The sequence below is a fragment of the Vitis vinifera genome, chromosome 8 (assembly GCF_030704535.1).
Source record: "Vitis vinifera cultivar Pinot Noir 40024 chromosome 8, ASM3070453v1".
Lineage (NCBI taxonomy): Eukaryota > Viridiplantae > Streptophyta > Magnoliopsida > Vitales > Vitaceae > Vitis > Vitis vinifera.
In genome coordinates this window covers 8,880,194-8,896,221 of record NC_081812.1, presented here as the reverse complement: position 1 = coordinate 8,896,221, position 16,028 = coordinate 8,880,194, and the positions used below count along the sequence as shown (strand labels likewise).

At 32.4% G+C, this 16,028-nt stretch overlaps 1 protein-coding gene across 1 annotated transcript; it reads right to left on the bottom strand.

Annotated features, from left to right (window-relative positions):
* Nucleotides 1–331: 331 nt before the first annotated feature.
* Nucleotides 332–7,004, bottom strand: LOC100252223 (selT-like protein). The gene is made up of 5 exons (XM_002264229.5): nucleotides 5,575–7,004; nucleotides 4,201–5,011; nucleotides 4,038–4,111; nucleotides 1,678–1,996; nucleotides 332–726 (listed from the first exon to the last, which is right to left on the bottom strand). Exons 2-5 carry the CDS (start codon nucleotides 4,360–4,362, stop codon nucleotides 598–600), a joined length of 684 nt encoding a protein of 227 aa, XP_002264265.1. The 5' UTR covers nucleotides 4,363–5,011; nucleotides 5,575–7,004; the 3' UTR covers nucleotides 332–597.
* Between the last annotated feature and the right edge of the window lie 9,024 nt (nucleotides 7,005–16,028).

The following is a 16,028-nucleotide window of genomic DNA, read 5'->3' as shown; positions in this document are numbered from 1 at the left end:
GGAGAATCCTCAACAAGTCTGCCCCAGAGAGAGATCCATGGCTAGGAATGGTAAGTTCCATGTGGTTAAATGAAGAAAACAGTGCATGTGGGTGACTTCTTCTCTTTATTATTTGCATACATATTGGCCAAGGTCAACATGCTTCTGAAACCAAATTCAATTATCACGAAGTCCCAACTATAATTCCCACCATTCCTGGGAAGTTAGAATTCTATAACCAAGGTGCTGAATGCTGATCCATGCATATCATGGATTGCACACCAGAAACAAGGTGATAACATAGGTTTATGTTTAAACAAATAACCACCCTTGAAAGAAAGAGCAATGAAAATGTCTAGTCAAAATGACGCTAGCTGTAAATGTCATACTGTCACAATTAGACCCCTTGAGAAATCAAAGGGCAGAATCCCTTACCTTGACAAATCAAAAGGCAGAAATTTACAAGGAAGGATGTGAAGCCTTGGATTCCATTTGTTTTACCAAGTCACAGTTGCACAATTTGAGTGAAATAAGTATTGCTTGGTCTAAATTTGTAATTTCATAATATGGTTGTAAGTTTTTGCTTGGATCAGGTTGGGATCTCAAATGTTTTAGCTCTCAAAGGGGCTGGGACCAGACACCTGCTCCAACGTCGTCCACAATTCTTGAAGCAACAAGTCTTTGGCCAACAAGATCCTTTAACTCGATTTCCCCAGGGAACCTTTGCTGCTTCAGCTTAGAGAAAACCTAAAATGGTCAAAACACAGGCCAGTTAGAAGCCATTATCATGAAAAGGCACACAACTAGTTAATTATCTTCATTGCCTTGCTTAATGCCAACTGTGATGGGACATGGGACATGAGTAACAAACTAACAAACAAACCACCAAATGTCTCAAATTAAGCTAATAAGTTAAAGCATCATTTGACAAGGGAAAGGTTAAGAGGCCAGATGCAAAGAAATGGAAAGCAAGGCCACAAGAAAACTCCAAGAAGATGGGCATGAGGAGATAAAGAAAACTCCAGCCAGCACTTTGTTTTTCTGTTGTTTGGGAGGAAAAAGACATTGAAACAATTCATCAGGGAAGCGGTAAACATGGTGGGATTATAGCATTGGTAAACATGGTGGAAGAATGTAATGGTTTTCCAGTTTAGCAGGCTGATATAAACTTACTTGAATTAAGAAATATGATCCAATATATCTACTTCTGTTGGATTATTAGACCTTCCAAATTCCAATGACAATAAAAATTTTGTTTGAAGAGATTTAGGTTGTTCCACCAGTAAAAATGTACTAAAAAGACTGTTCATACAATCTTAGGGCCTATATGTTGCAACTATGAGTTATGGTGAGATACTTCCCCCAAAAAATCCGTGTAAAGAAAAGGTTTCCATTTAATATGTAAAAAATTTAAATTCTAAAAGCATCTTACCCCTAGCTTCATTGCAAAAAGCTTTTAGGCATCAAACCTCTTCCACTTAAAGTGCTTAAGTTGTGACCACACATTATAATGCATTTTTAATAGTTAGAAAGAACTTCTAGGCATTCAGAACGGGTCCTTAGAGGAGGAGTTAGGTCCCCCTCTTATTAACATCAAATTTTCCTTACTAAGTAGCACCCTGCTGAGTAGTAACCTCTTAATTTATATAAAAAGAACAAAAAGAAAAAAGAAATAGCTAAGCAAAGATAAGACTTTACCAATTCACCATTGCAGTACACTTCAAAAGCACCAGAACTTTGTAGGAAGGATTGAAGGAAGTTTCCAAGAAGCCAAGTGGTTGAAATGGTTCCAAACCTATTTGCTCGCAATGAGTAATACCAAGGAGGTGGTGCTATAAATCCCAACCTAGGAAAAATTTGTTCACCCGCCATTACAATCCCTATAACTCCTATTTGAACAACTGGTACCACTTTGCTTAGTAGGCGTTTTGGAAGTGGAGGAGGGTAATTTGCAAGAACAACAGTGACCCCAGGAAACTGACTCTCCAGCATATTTTTCATTGTTACTGCATTTCCTCTGCAAAAAGCAACAGTTATCAAGATCAGAGACAAAGCAATAGTTAACATTTTTTTTTTTTTTTTTATAAATACAATATCATATAGCATAATAATCTTAAGTAGTTTAAATTCATAAACTGGAGAATGGAACTATTGCCATGCTACACAAAACCCAATAGAGCAATTCAATTTACAAGGACATAAAAGAAAGGATTAAAATTGTGCAATTTGCAAACATAGCAAACTTGACTTATGGGACTGTCCAAAACATTAAAAAAATTTATCCACTGTTTTCAATAGGTTTTGGGATTGATGATGTCAGCCATATGGACGGTGGAGTGTCCCAACTTGGGAAAAGTGAGGCAGCCTTTGAGAGGAAAGGTGTGATGTGCTGCAGGCGGTAGACCACACATTGGGATCTTATAGGATGCTCAGCGAGTCAGGCACCCAAGCATAGAATTGAGATTATTGTCCACTTGAATGGTGGTCATTTTCCCTGTGTACAGAGATTAGGAGGATGTCAGCCAGTTGAATTGCAGGCCTAAAGCCAAGAGTAGATCTGCTGTGTTCAGGCTTTGTGAGTCAGGAATCCAGATGCTGAGGTTGTTGTTGATATTAGCAACCAGTCAGCCCCCATAAAGCATGGACCAAATTGGGGCTAACACCTATTCAATAGATAGAAATGGGATGCCCTATCCTCTCAATCTTGCTGCAGCAGGCCTTGTAAGCTTTAAGAACCTAGATATTGTGCCCATTGCACCTCGTACTACCATCAAGCCAAAACCTCAAAGCATCTCAATTACTGGCCGTAGGAGGTTAAACACACCATTGAAGTGCATTTCGTTCTCATACAAACCCACACAAACGTTGATCCAGATCTGGAACATGCCTAAATATCAGGGACCTTTGTGCCTCAGGAGCCTTCAGAGAGAGGATGGTCCCTCAGCAGAGCAATTTCCTCAACAACCAGTAACATAATTGGCTTCCACAGCCATGGGTGACTATAGAGGAGCAGGGTACTAGAATCTCTGTGCAGCAGGTGATCTCCAAGGGAAGGGAGATGGGATAGAACAATAGAACCACATGGGAAACATGTTGCTCTCATGTGCAGCAGAGCAAAACTATTTTTTATTTTCCTTTATTTATTTTTTCTTTCCTCCCTTTCTTTGCTCTATTTTCTTTACTTCTTAATTTTCCTCAAACTTTCCAAGATTCAAATGAAGCTTCAAACGTATAGACTGAAAGGGGAAAAAGAAAAGTGGAGATCACGTATTTGGGGTTAAAGGAATCTGACACCTAAATAAGCACCAAAACCCACCTTGTGCCCTGGTTCATATAGACTACAGAACAGTTTGCAACCACCAAACTGTGAAAATTCCCTAGTCCTGAGCAATTAAAGAGGTTTAAATAACATGCAGTGGAATTTATCAAAGAGTGTACTCCCAAATTGCACAGGAATGGGCAGTTATGGCCACTAATCACCAACTAATGAAGGTTAGTAATCACCAGGAAGATTTTTCAGATACTGTCATTAATTTATCAATATATGACAAGAAAGGTCCAGTCCTACAAATTTTCTACCGTAAACTGAAAATTCTCTCTCAATAGGCCCACAAATTTTCTGATTTCCGAGTAGAAATATAGGATATTTTTAAGCACCACAACCTTAGTGATAGCATTTAAGATCTACAATTTTTTTGTACACTTAAAATGATTCTAACATCATTTCAAGTGCTGAAAGAAGCAATGAACTTATTCTATATTATAAATAATTGAATTTATTCCCAATATGTTTCTCCACAAACAAGTTCTTCCCTTTTACAATTCCAACACATAAAGTTAACACAACCAAAACAGCATCCATTTGGACAAAACCCTTATTAGAATGAACCATCAAATCTTTATTTACAAACCCATCTCAACAATTAGATCCATCCAAGAAAACAGAGAAGTATAATTTTCACATAACATCCAAAGATGAAATAGATATCTACAATTGAATTTAATACGAGCAAACAAATAATAAAAAAATAAAAATAAAAATAAAAATAATACAAAACCTGTAGGAACAAGAGGAACAGAAATTAATATTGACGGTGTTGCCGAAGCCAATACCTCCAATACCACTCTCTTTCTGCAATTCAAAGAAGCAATCGAAAATTAATCAAACACCCACTTACCTAAATAAGGAGAATAGAAAAACGGGTATCAAGGAGAACAGACCTGTGTGGGGAAATCTAGAGGAGCCGATTGGGGTTTGGGTTGGGGTTGCTGGTGGTGATGATGCGGCGGTGGCTTTGGAGGCGGTGGCGTGAAGAGATTTATGATGTCTGAGAAGAAGAGAAACAGAGGTAACCCTACCAGAAGAAGCTGAGCTCGATCCATTGGAAAAGAAGGCTGGGTGATCGAGCGAGCGAGAGAGTGAATTTGACTATAGTGGAAGGGTATAAGCGTTTTTTAACGAGCTTCTTCAACGAGAGTCTGAGCCCTCTTTCGCAACTATTTTCGAGAAGAGAATCTAAAACAAAAAGAAATCAAGAAAAAAAATGTTAATTTTTTATTTTTTATTTTTATAAGATATAAGCGTTTTCTAAAAAACCAAAATAAAAAATATTTGATAATTAAATACTGTACTTTATTTTTTATACTAAAGAATAAAAGCGATGATATTTAAAAAAAAATATTTTTTAATTAAATTCACTTGTTTTATAAAATAATTATATAACATATCAGATAATTAAAAATAAATTACTAAATATAAAAATTATTTTTAAAATTATTAAAAATAAATTAAAAATATTTCAGATTTTCAAACAGAATTTTATTTTATAAAATATTAAAAAATAATTTAAAAAATTTATTATTAAAATTAATTTTCATAATTATTTTGGAACCGTTAAGAAGCTAGAACTAATGTATACATTTACTTTCATTTTCTATGTTTATCATTTTAATTCATGCCTTTGGGCATATCATTTAGGTAACTTTTGGTTGTGAACGCATAGTATGAATGTGGGGGTAAAAAGAAAAAAAACTATTGCCTCGAGTGATGAGAATTTAAATTTCATAGGATCACATGTTGACAAATTAAGCATGCATTTTTCATCAAAATTCAACCCGTTACCTTGGTTCGTGCTTTGGGAAGCCATTTCTGCTACCTTTGATGTCCAATAATCTGCTTTCCGGGTGCGTGATGCTCCGAGGATGAACGATCAATGAGCTCTTCCCTTTAATCCCCAAAATTCAGTCCAAAGTGGAGTGTGTGAGTGTGTTTGCGGGAGAGCTCTCAAAAAGAAGAAAGGATGCTCTCTAAAAAATGCAAACACCTCTCTCTCTATATATATATATACAAATAAATACATATATATATATATATATATATATATATATATATATATATATATATATTGCACATTACACACTTTAGTTGGACGACTTGACTTAATGGGCCAGTCAAGTGAATTAGGGTGAGCCCATAAAAAATCAAGCAACAATTTGTGTCCAGTCCCATTATGGACCACAATGCAAAAACATAAATTAACACTGATTTATGATATTATCAAATTAATTATGTAAGTCCACACATAAAATTCCAACATCGAGGACATGTTCAAAACACTAACATCCAAACACTTGGAATTCCATATCGGACGGTTCAAAGAGCATCTGGTCGTGAAAGTTCGGACATCCTTATTCTCTTCGGTCTTCATTAAGGATTGTTTGCTTATTGGTTATCCCTCGTTCAAAAACACTTTCTTCCAAGAAAGGAAGAAGAGGAGGAAGGTGGGCGTGCCATATTTATCTTTTTATTAGGGGTGTTTTGGTCTTTAAAATAATAATATGTGGGTGGTGGGCCTTAATGGGCCAATTTCCAAGTTCCAACCCATAAATAACGCCCAAGGAGGATATGGTGAACAACAAATAAGCCCACTGCCTTTTAGTCCAAGGCAAGACCATGCGTTTGGGCCTGCGGGATCCAAATTGTAGGCGTATGGAAAAAAATTACAAAATATCCGCATAAAAAGTAATTAACTTTTAAAAAAAATCCTAAACATCATTTGCCTAGAAACCCATATCTCTTTCATATTTTTCTTAGAACCCTCAGGTTATATTTGGTTCTTGAAAAAATTGAGAGAAAATGTAAAGAAAAAAAGAAAGGAAAAGTAGAAAAAAGAAGAAGCTAAAAGTCCATAATTATTTTTATTTATTACTTCAAACTCATTTTATTTATTTTAATTCATTAATATAAAAATTAAATAATTTTGAAAATATATAAATTTCAAACTAATTTTAATTATATTTAATTTTCTTTAAAATTTTCCATGAAATTTTTCATAAGATAACCAAATATGAGAAAATCATTTAATATATTTTTTTTTATCTTTAATACTTTTTAAGAACCAAACATAACCTAAACAAACTAATAATATAATTTAGAAAAAAAATTTAAGTTAATTTTAGGGAGATGACCTCAATAGTTAAAACCTAAAGTAAACAATAATTTTAAATATAATTTATCTTAAAATTAACTTAAATCATTAGACATTAAGTATTAAATTTCATTAAACATCGACTTAATTGTTATTGGTTGAAGCTATAATGGAACTATTTGAATAGGGCTTTGTTAATACTTTTGGGTTGTATATCTTAGACATTTTATGTCTTATCCCAAACCAAATTGAATGGATTAAGGATTTAGTTGGTTATTGCTCATGAATCAAACCAAACAAATCATTTCTGCTTTTAGATTTGGTTAGTTCATTCACGAATACATCCAAATTGACTAAATAAAAAATGGAACCAATTGAAGCATGCACACCCTTGACAATTTTGGACATGTATGTCATGGTCCAATCTATTTGAAGGGTCAAATATGTCCATTACATTGTGGGCCACTTCTATTGTATTGATATGCAACAAACTTGTTTTAACTAACCTAATTATTTGCGGTTAAAGGAACAACCCTTGTTTAGGCATTTACCTTGATAGGCCTTGATGTATAGCGTGAATGAAAAAAAAAAAAAAAAACGTTACGTGAGGGGAAATTAATCTTAAAATTTAATGGATGAAGGGGTTGTTTGTTTTGTTAACTTATTATTTATTTTAAAAAAAATTTACTGAATGGAAAAAGAGAAAGTTATTTCTTAATGCTTAATATAAATAAAATATTAAAAAAAAACTTAATACTTAATGTTATTAAGTATTATTTAATTTTAAGTTCTATTTAGAATTAAGTGGAAAAAAAAAACACCACCTAAGACATTATAAATTTTCAATCAATAGTAGGATAATAAATTTTTGATAAGACAAGGTTATATGAGTATATATCGTGATAGGAGGTTGACAAGGGATACGTTGCCAATAAGATTAGGTCAACATCACATTTCAATGAGATAACATCACACTTCAATGAGATCTAAACTGAAGGGTTTATAAAGTCAAAAAACATGTTGATATGATTAATGATGTAATAATGATAATAATTGAGGAGAGGGCATTAGGGTGGTAATATCCATGAAGATGATTTTTATTGTTGAAATTGATGAGTTACCGAGAATTTCCTATTGCCATAAATAAGAGAAAAACTCAAATAAGGGATACAAGAGATCAACTCAACCAAATTCATAGTTGCATCTTTATCATTTGGTTGTTGATTATGATCGTCTTTCTGTATTTATTTTTTTTAGGTAGGTGTATGGCTAATTTATGTTACTTACAAGTTATCAATGGAGAATATTGAGTTATTTGTTTCTATATATTTCCTTTAAATCAATAAGCATTCTCTATATTCTTTAGGATTTTTTTTTTTTTTTTTTTTTAAAGTTTTGATTAGCATAGGAAGATTGATCAATGTAGTGGAGGTGGTTTAGTACCATTGGGAAGTAATAGCATCCATCCACACAAGTTACATGTTCCAATCAATCTCTACAAAACACATATCTATTATAAACATAGTATTTGACCAACATGTTTTCAAAGCATATCTCATGATATTAAAAAATAATGAATACATATATAACATTTGAAATATGAGATACATAATTCTAAAATAATATAAAATCATTCATTATAAGATCACTCACCTTTTAGAGTAGAATTGTCGCACTACATCCTTTACAAGGACTCAGAGATCCAACCCTTAAAATAATACCACCATAGGAGCCTTTTCATTCTTCTTTACTTTTCTTTCTTGGTAGGTGAATGCCCTATTTAAAGGAATCTAAGTCAGAAAGCCCATAAGTGACTCGTTGCTAGGTGCCAAACAAAGGGAAGTGATTAGTGTCTCTTTTATTGTATGGAGACGACATGTGGCACGTGCTTAATCCTTGTAGTTGCTTGGCAGGTGCGAAATGTGGCATGTGCTTAGTTGTCTACCTTAGACACGTCATGCTTGGTTGCCTACCTTAGAGATGTTGTACTTGATTGCCTGCCTTAGACACCTCGTACTTGGTTGTCTACCTTACACACCTCGTGCTTAGTTGAGGATAAGCATAAAGGTAATTAAAAGGAAACTTTAAAAATATTAATATTAAAACTAGAGATGTTATAGGAAAGTAGTTATCATGTGTAATAGAATCTTTTTTTGCCTCAATATATTCCCCTCTGAATTGTTTTTTTTTTTTTTCAATAAAAGACAAAAATAAGTTTTTCTATTTATTCTTTAATATGGTATATGAGCAATGGATTCATTGTTCCTTTCAACGTCTTTCTTCTTTCCTTCTTCTAAGTTGATGGCGAGAAGTGTTGCAAATTGGTAGACTATTGGGACCTCATTTTTGTTTCCCATGGAGGATTCATGCAACCCTTATTTCCTGAACAATGGAGATCACCCAAGTCTTATTCTCGTTTCCAATTAGCTTGTAGGATCAAATTATAACTCTTGAAGTTGTGCTATCTACAACTCTTTACTACCAAGAACATAATCGACTTCATAGATGGAAGCATCTCTCAACTAGTAGCAGATGATTTTCTTTTGGGTATTTGGACCCATTGCTATAATGTGGTGATTTCTTGGCTTCTCAATGTTGTAACTTGTGATATAGTTGATAGTCTGTTGTATATCTTCACTGTTGTCAAATTTTGGAATGATTTGCATCAACAATTTTGTCAAGACAATGGTCCATGAGTTTTTCATATCAAGAAATACTTAATTTTGTTAAATCAAGGTGCCCTAGCTCAAAATTCTCTGGAATGAGAATAAGAATAAGAATTTTCAACTTGTTCCTGTTTGTCAATGCAGAGCCATGAAGTCATGGATACATTATTAGGAATGGAGTACGTAATGCAATTTATCATGAGTTTGAATGATTCCTATGAACCAATTGCACTCAAATTCTTCTAATGGATCCTCTGTCTTTCATCACCAAAGTCTTTACTCTCGTTGTTCAGGAAGAATGCCAACACACCATCAATAATGGATTTTCTCCTTTATTCTATACATTGTTTAAAGACCCAAATTCCTTAACTATTGCTTCAACTAATTTTGGTCCCAAATCTAAACATGAAAAACCTATTTGCTTGCATTGTGGTGTTTAAGGCCATACCATCGACAAATGCTACAAACTTCACAATTATCCCCATGGTTATAAACAATGTTTTAAGAACTCGACCGATCATTGAACCAAAAAAGTTATTGGTTCATAGTTCACCAGTCGAACTAATGGTCGAATCGCGATCGAACTGATGATATCATAAATATATAATTTATATATTAATAAAATTTAAAATAATTATAAGAAAATAAAAAATAATAAATTCTACCAAAATTTTTATGGCATTCTTCCTTTTGTTGAGTTTTTTCACAAATTTTTTTACCTCGAGAAATTTCCAAATTAGAAATATAAAATTTAAAATCAATTTTAAAAATCAAAACTTTAAAAATTAGAAACTTAAAATGATGGAAATAAATTAGAAACTTAAATAAATAAATATATATATATATATATATATTGTAAGAGGAAATATGAATGTTTTAGGAAACAAAGGAAAATATGTTTTTAGGAAATAAGAAAATAATTTTTTTTTAAAGTCTCCTTCTTGGTAGCAAATGTGACGCCCTTCTTTCTCTTTTTCTTTTCTTTCTTTTTTAATTTCTTTCGAAACCCATGGCCATTTTTATAGTCCATACTCATCGACACTGTCATTGGCCATTGCAGTGTATTGGAAGCACGATCACTTACTCCTTTGCACTACTACCAGCGTTACTTCCCTGCACCTACTCATACCCACTAGTCGCACCCAGTCCAAGTGGAATTCAAAATTTAGTAATAACATATACTATGAATTTGAGGTGAAATTTTAAGTATTTTTCGAGATCATTTTTAGGCATGGTATATCATTTCGAAGCTCGAGAAGTCAAGAATCCAACGCTTCGAATAATACATAAATTGAAGTTGAAACGAGGAAGATATGGATGATTAAAGAAAACTGCGCAAAGAAAAATTAAATGAGTGTCGCATTACTTTAATCCATGCAAAGCATCATTGTAACTTGATTGAGTATATGCTATGAGACATTGTACTGTTTGATTCAAGCAGTTTAAATCTTTCAGTGATTTTCATATATATATCATTATTTATGGATCCATATAAATTTGTTGTAATAATATCCATGAGACGTATATTCAATGTTTTTTAGACTGCAAACTAATTAAAAAGTAAAATGTGATTGCGTCTATGTCAAGAGAGTATATTTTTCATAATCAATAATAGGTCCCTATGAAAACCTTGTGTTACTAATTGCACTTTATATCTTATGATCTTATTATTCTCGTTGTGCTTTCGTACAAATACCCATTTGTACCCAAAAGGCTTTACGTCTTCAAAAACTTATTGTTTTGTTAATGAGTTTAACTATGTCTACATAACTTCTTTCCATGTTCACCAATCATTTCTATGTCAAAATTCTTTCATATTTTGTGGTTCAAAATCTTCATCATTTCTTATGATGTCAAAGGCTACCTGGAAAACAAAAATATTATTAATAACAATATTATTTTGATTTCACTTTTCTCCTATGTGTACATAATTTACTAAAATCTCACAATTTTAGGTACTTGTACCTCTTTAAGGGTTAGTTGTTTAATCAATATCTCTTCATGGGCTTCTTATTCAATATGTGCATCTTCAAGGGCTTTATGCTTTATTTGTGCCTCTTCAAGGGTTATAAATTCATTAATTTTGGATTGACAATCATTTTTATGCCTTTTTTAGAGTGTTGAGTTTTCCTCGTGTTATCATTTCTAAGGGAATTGCGTCCTTTAAGCTAATAAGTCTAGCATTCTTTAGGCGTATCTTAGATTCATTTGTTAACTGTCTTATTAGGATATCAATCCATATTGGAGTATTTGTAGCTAGGATATGTGACTTCATCACTTTCTTTATATCAATGAATGCATCTGGTAATTGGTTTGCAAGATTTTAATGAAGGATCATTTGATCTTTTAGTTCACTTTAATTTGTGTGAGAATCAAGATGAGACAAAATATATGCATTTCAATTAATTTTTTGTCATTATTCTAAAATCGACTTTTCTTACCCTAATGATAGGAAAATACCCTCATTAAAATGGCAATCCATAAAGCAAGTTGTAAAAACTTCTCCTATCTAGGGTTTAAGATATCTTATGATAGACGAAGAATTAAAACCTACAGAAATCCTAGGTCTTTTTTAATGACCCATTTTAGTGCATTGTGTAGGTACGATTGGTACATACAATGCACAACCAAAGATCCATAAGTGAGAGATATTTCGTTATTTTCCAAGTACAAGTTGTGAAGGAGAGTATTTATGGTAAGTTGTAGATCGAATACAAACTAAAACTGCAACATGCATAATAGCAAGTCCCCAAGCAAAAACATGTAATTTGGTTTTCATTAATTAGAGACGTTTGATAAAAGATTCTACTAAACCATTTGGGTATGAGTATAAGCAACAAGATGTTCAATATCAATCCTAACTAACTTGCAATAATCAATGAATGTTTGAAAAGTAAATTCATCAACATTATCAAGATGTATTATCTCAATTAGATAATTTGGAAATCATGCTTATAATCTAATTATTTGTGTAAGGAGCATAATAGAGGCAACATTATGCGTAGAAAGGAGACAAACATGCGGCTACATAGTAGAGACATCAATTAAGATCATAAAATACCATAATAGTCCACATGATGGGTGACTAGGTCCACATATGTCATCATGTATTCTTTCTAAAAAGATTGGTGACTTGGATATGACTTTAGTAAAAGATGGTCTAACTATCAATTTACCTTGTGAGCAAGCAACACATGAGTATTCATTAGATAAAAGAACCTTATGGTTCTTTAGTGGATGCCAATGTGAGTATTCTATTATTTGATGCATCATTGAAGACCTCAAATGACCTAGTCTATCATGCCAAAGAATAAAAAATTTTGGGTTGTTGAACTTCCAGTTCACGACAACATATGATTCAACAAGCTTTATAGTTGTATGATACAACCTATAGGAAAAAGCTAAGAGTTTTTCCACTATTAGCTTTTGACTAGAAATAATAGAAGTAATATAAAAATATTTTACGTTACTTTCTTTTGGATTTGCTAGAATATAAAGAATTATTTATATGAAATTTAGTTCCATTTGATAGCATTATATTTACTCTTCCAGAGCTTTCAATCAAGTTTATAGTAACAAATATGATACTTACATCAACTTTTGTTAAGGTTAATTCAAGGAAGTGTTTATTATCTCGAAGAATTGTGTGCATTTTTGCACAGTTTGCGAGAAATAGATCATCCTCATTCATCTTGAGACCTAATAACACATGGATTTTAGATATAACTAATATTTAAAGAAAAAAAGACAAAGTAAATAACAATATAATAAATATAATAACAAGATGTAAATATAAGACATAACAATGTATTAATTGATATAACAAGATATAAAGTTGTTGGGATTGAGACCCTAAAAGTAAGACATGATGTAATAAGGTCAAACTTGACTATCCCCTTACTATCCTTTTTATACATTGATATTGATTTGAGCATTCAAGTCATATCTCTTATATGGTACATGACTTAGGTGCATTAGGAGTTGCACAAATGATATACGTCACGGATTCCTTATAAGTAGATAAGTTATTCACAGTTAGTTTATGGATTTGGGCAATCCAGTGAAGACTGTAGTGCACTACCTCCTAATTGGAGAGATGACTTGTCTTGGCCGTTATGGACCTGCATTTCTCACTACGTCCCTACTCAATTGGCAAGACTCACTTTCATTGTGAAAAACTCTTATTTTTGTGAAAACTAGAGTCGCCACTTATTTTTATTTTTTTAAAAGGAAAATAAAATAAGAAACTAAAACCCTAAGAAAAGATGATTCCTTAAAATTTTGGAAAAAACGTGTCTTTGAAAAACTTTAGTTTAGATAAGAGGATCAGGTTACCTATCGGGAAGGTACCTTAAAAAGGTAACACCCCTCTAAGCACTAAATAGGTCTTTATTGGCTAAATTAAGGGAAGTACGACAATTAGTTAATTGATAGGATACCAAGAAAGGCTAAGGTATTAACCTAAATTGTAATAATAAATTGAACAAACATACAAGCATTCTCAATAAAAAAACATAAAGCAAAGTTAGCAAACGTACCTAAGCTACTTCTCAAGCGCTAGCACAAGACATCAAAGTTAGTTCAAATAACATATCACTCAACATGCATTATCATTTAGATTAGAAAAGAATCAAATAACAACCAAATTGACTAATAACAACATTCAACATAGAGGTATTCGCACATGAATTATGTATATCTATGGAATTAAAAGATCAATGGTGTGAAGAGGCGTACCTAGATAGCATAAGTAATTTGCAAAGTGCTTTAGTAAGATAAAGATGGTTAGAGTAAATAGCAATGTAAAATAGTGAGATTTTAAATCCTAGCATGGATGATGTGTGTATATATATCATAAAGTAAATGTCGAGTCTAAGGAAAATATCATCTATTCAAAGAAGATATGCATGTAATTCATTGTTAAGATTAATCTAATGCATAAAACAACAAGGAATACCAAGATTAAAAACTAAAGCAAAACAAACTACAAAAGGGTAGAATTGTAACATTTACAAGAAAAATCCTAAATATATAACTATAAACATTATTTACTCGCAAGAAAAATCTCACAGTGTTCTTAATATGTCTACATTACGAAAAACAAGTCAAAGTCAAGTCATGACATGCCTAAAAACTCTAGATTAAAGAGTAGAGTAAGTGTTATACAAAAGTTTTAGTATTCAACCAGAACAATAGGGTTCTTAGAATAAATCTTAAAAAAATATCTAACACATAGGGTTCTTAGTTACAAGAATTTTCATGAGACATCCTCTATGTGTTGGAGTCCCTCATATTCTCAAATAAAACTCTCAAAGTCAATCTCCAAATATCTCCAAAATAGCATGGATTCTCTCAAATAAGCAGCAACTTGTACACACCTTCCAATGATGTCCTTATGCATGTGGACTTTTTTTTAAAAAAATAATAATAAAAAAATCAACTACATCTCAACCCTTCTTCAAATTTTCAATTTCCTTATCCAAAAATGGTGCCTCAAAGAATCATCTTTTTTCAAATTTTCCAACGACGTGGACTCAAAAAAAAAAAAAAAACTCTATCATGTGAATATCTTCCTCATATGGAGGGTTTTTTCTCTTTACTCTCCCTGCCATGTAGAAAATTGCTTCCCAATGCAACCACTCTTTCCATTTGAAAACCACCTGAATCTCATGTAAAAAAGAAATGAAAATTTAGAATTAGAAATCATGAAAATAAATAAATAAATAAAAACAATGAATTGTATGCATTTATATAAAACAAATCAAAATACTAGTTCACATAATTTAAAAAAAACTTCAATCTGATGCAAATTTTAAAAAGACGATAAGAACAAAAAAATAAAGACATAAAAAAAATGCAATTTTCTAAAAATAAATAAATAAATAAAAATAAGCAAATAACTAAACAAATAATAATAAATAATTAATTAAATAAATAAATTAGTTAATTAAATAAATAGATAAATAAATAAATAAGAAATCAAGTACATGCAAGTGTTAAAAATGCAAATCATGCAAATTATGTAAGCTATGCAGGGTACCTAAAGGTGACAAATGGGTCAAGGTATGCCGCAGTGAATCTAAGTAGGTCAAGGTGAACCTAGTTGGGCCCAGTGTGCCTAGGTGAACCTAAACGGGCCTAGATGAATCTAAGTGGATAATATAAATTTAAGTGGACAAAGGTGAACCTGGATGGGCCAAGTGTGCCTAAGTGGGCTTAGATGAACCTAAACAGGCCTAAATGAACCTAAGTGGACCTAGGTGAACTTAAGTGAGCCAAGTGAATCTAAGTTGACCAAAGTGAACTTAGGTAGGCCTAGGGTGGTGCTTAATGGATCAGGTGTGCCTATATGGACCTAGGTAAGCCTAAAAATTGCTTAAGTGACCTAGGGTGATCTAAAAAGTGTCTAAATGTGTCTAAGGTGATCAAAAAGGCGTCTAAGTGACCTTGAGTGATAAAAAGGTGTATAAGTGACCTTGGGTGATTAGAAAGATGCCTAAGTGACTTGAGGTGATTTGGAAAAAAAAAATGCCTAAAAAACCTAGGGTGACTAGAAATATGCCTAAGTGACCTAGGATGATTAGAAATGTGCTTAAGTAACCTAAAATAGGTGTACTTGAATATGCCTAAGTATGTTATCCTAAAGCTATACCTAAATGAGCTATTCTAAAAAAAAAATTATATCTAACTCGGGGTTGCTAAGGATTATAATAAGGAGTCAAATAAATCCCTCAATTGGAGTCTCCAAGGTGGCTAAAAAAGATAAGTTGTATGAGTAGCAATGAAATACCAAGGAACTGTTGTGAAATATTGAAAGAACACCTAATAAAGCATGTGCTAAGGGAACAAAATGGAGGATCTATAGTCATCAGGATGAGTGCACTAGTATATCTATTGCGCACTGAATAAGACCTATGGTGAATCATAAAGTAAGATTATTGATTGTCATGATTCA